This window comes from Gossypium hirsutum, chromosome D11 (genome assembly GCF_007990345.1).
Source record: "Gossypium hirsutum isolate 1008001.06 chromosome D11, Gossypium_hirsutum_v2.1, whole genome shotgun sequence".
Taxonomy (NCBI): Eukaryota; Viridiplantae; Streptophyta; class Magnoliopsida; order Malvales; family Malvaceae; genus Gossypium; species Gossypium hirsutum.
This window is the reverse complement of record NC_053447.1, coordinates 47116245-47117690: the sequence shown is the minus strand read 5'-3', so window position 1 is coordinate 47117690 and position 1446 is coordinate 47116245. Positions and strand designations below refer to the sequence as shown.

Sequence of the window (1446 nt, the reverse complement as noted above, 5' to 3'; positions counted from 1 at the left end):
AGGGTCAAATGAACACATCTTTCTGACAGTGGTTGGGTACTATAGAGCCGTGGCAATGGGTTTAAAGTTTTGACGAGGGATTTCGTTATGGTCAAATGACCACAAACTTGGTGGAAGGGATCAACGCTGTGTTGTTGAAAACACAATATATTTTGATTTCATCTGTCTTCTCGGCTACATTCTATAGGTTGGCTACCTTGATGCCAAGAATGGGTCCGCAACAAGTCAACTAGATGGAGGCGGAACACGTGTTTGTTGAAAATATCAGGGATGCAATGGTTGCAAATCGTCGGATAGTGAGGTCAATAAATGTAGAAGTATATTCACGACGTCTTGAAACGTTTCGAGTTACAAAGACCATTGGTCGTCGACCCGGTATACCACCTAGGTCCTATAGAGTTGATATCCGAAACAGACAGTGCGATTGTAGAAGGTTCCAAACACTTCATTATCCATGTGCGCATGTCGTGATAGTGTGTGTTAAAGTCTCGCTCAATGTTGAACAATTTGTCGATGATGTGTACACACTTGAGCTCATGTTGCATGTTTGGGAGAATGAGTTCCCCGTCCTGTCTGACCTCTCTACATGGGAGGTGCCTCCGACGACTTTCAAGCTTGTCCCAGACAAAGGGTTGTGTAGGAATCCGGAAGGTCGTCCGCAATCATCCAGAATCTGTAATGAAATTGACATTAGGGAGAAATCTGATGGTAAGCGTTGTGGATTATGCAGATTAGCTGGTCATAATCGGAGTAAAAGTCATGAACAAGTAAGAATTGAGCTTATGTAATCCAATGTAGCTAATTTATATTACAAAGTTTGTTCCAATTTTTAATGTTGTAATGTATTTAATTTATATAACAAAATTTATATTACAAAGTTTGTTACAAGTTTTAGTGTTTTAATGTTGTAATGTTGCAATTAATCTAATTTATGACCACAAAGTTTGTTCCAAGTTTTAATGTTGCAATTAATCTAATTAAATAACTACAAAGATTGTCTTTTTCTTGATTTATATTTTTTTAGAATAAAAAAGTACAAACTTCGTAATATTTAAATTGCAAGAAACCTCTAAAATTGATGGTTTGATGGTGTGGTCCTAGGGGTGTATTTCTAAGAGGCTTGACGTTCACGTTGTGGGTGATTGCAACGATCAACATCCTCTTTAGTCGCAGGTGAGGGTGTGCGAAACATGGAAGAAAAATCATATGCCCCGAACACCATCGAAGAACTTGAGCCGGGAGGAGTGCCATACTACAGTGGATACGACCTAGAAGGAGTGGAGTACTGCAGTGGATACGACCCAAAGATATCAAACCCAAAATGATATCCGTATCCTGACGATCCTGGGAAATAGTAATTGACCCGTAACTTCGGATGATAAGAACTACCAACTGAATGTGTATGCGATCGCTCGAGCTCGGGCTCCGACTGTCGCTTGAACTCGG

General features: G+C 40.0%; 1 protein-coding gene across 1 annotated transcript; it reads left to right on the top strand.

Annotated features, from left to right (window-relative positions):
* Positions 1 to 233: 233 nt before the first annotated feature.
* LOC107911177 (uncharacterized) lies at positions 234 to 788 on the top strand. Its single transcript, XM_016839058.1, has one exon. The coding sequence runs from the start codon at positions 234 to 236 to the stop codon at positions 786 to 788; it is 555 nt and encodes a 184-aa protein (XP_016694547.1).
* Positions 789 to 1446: the final 658 nt, after the last annotated feature.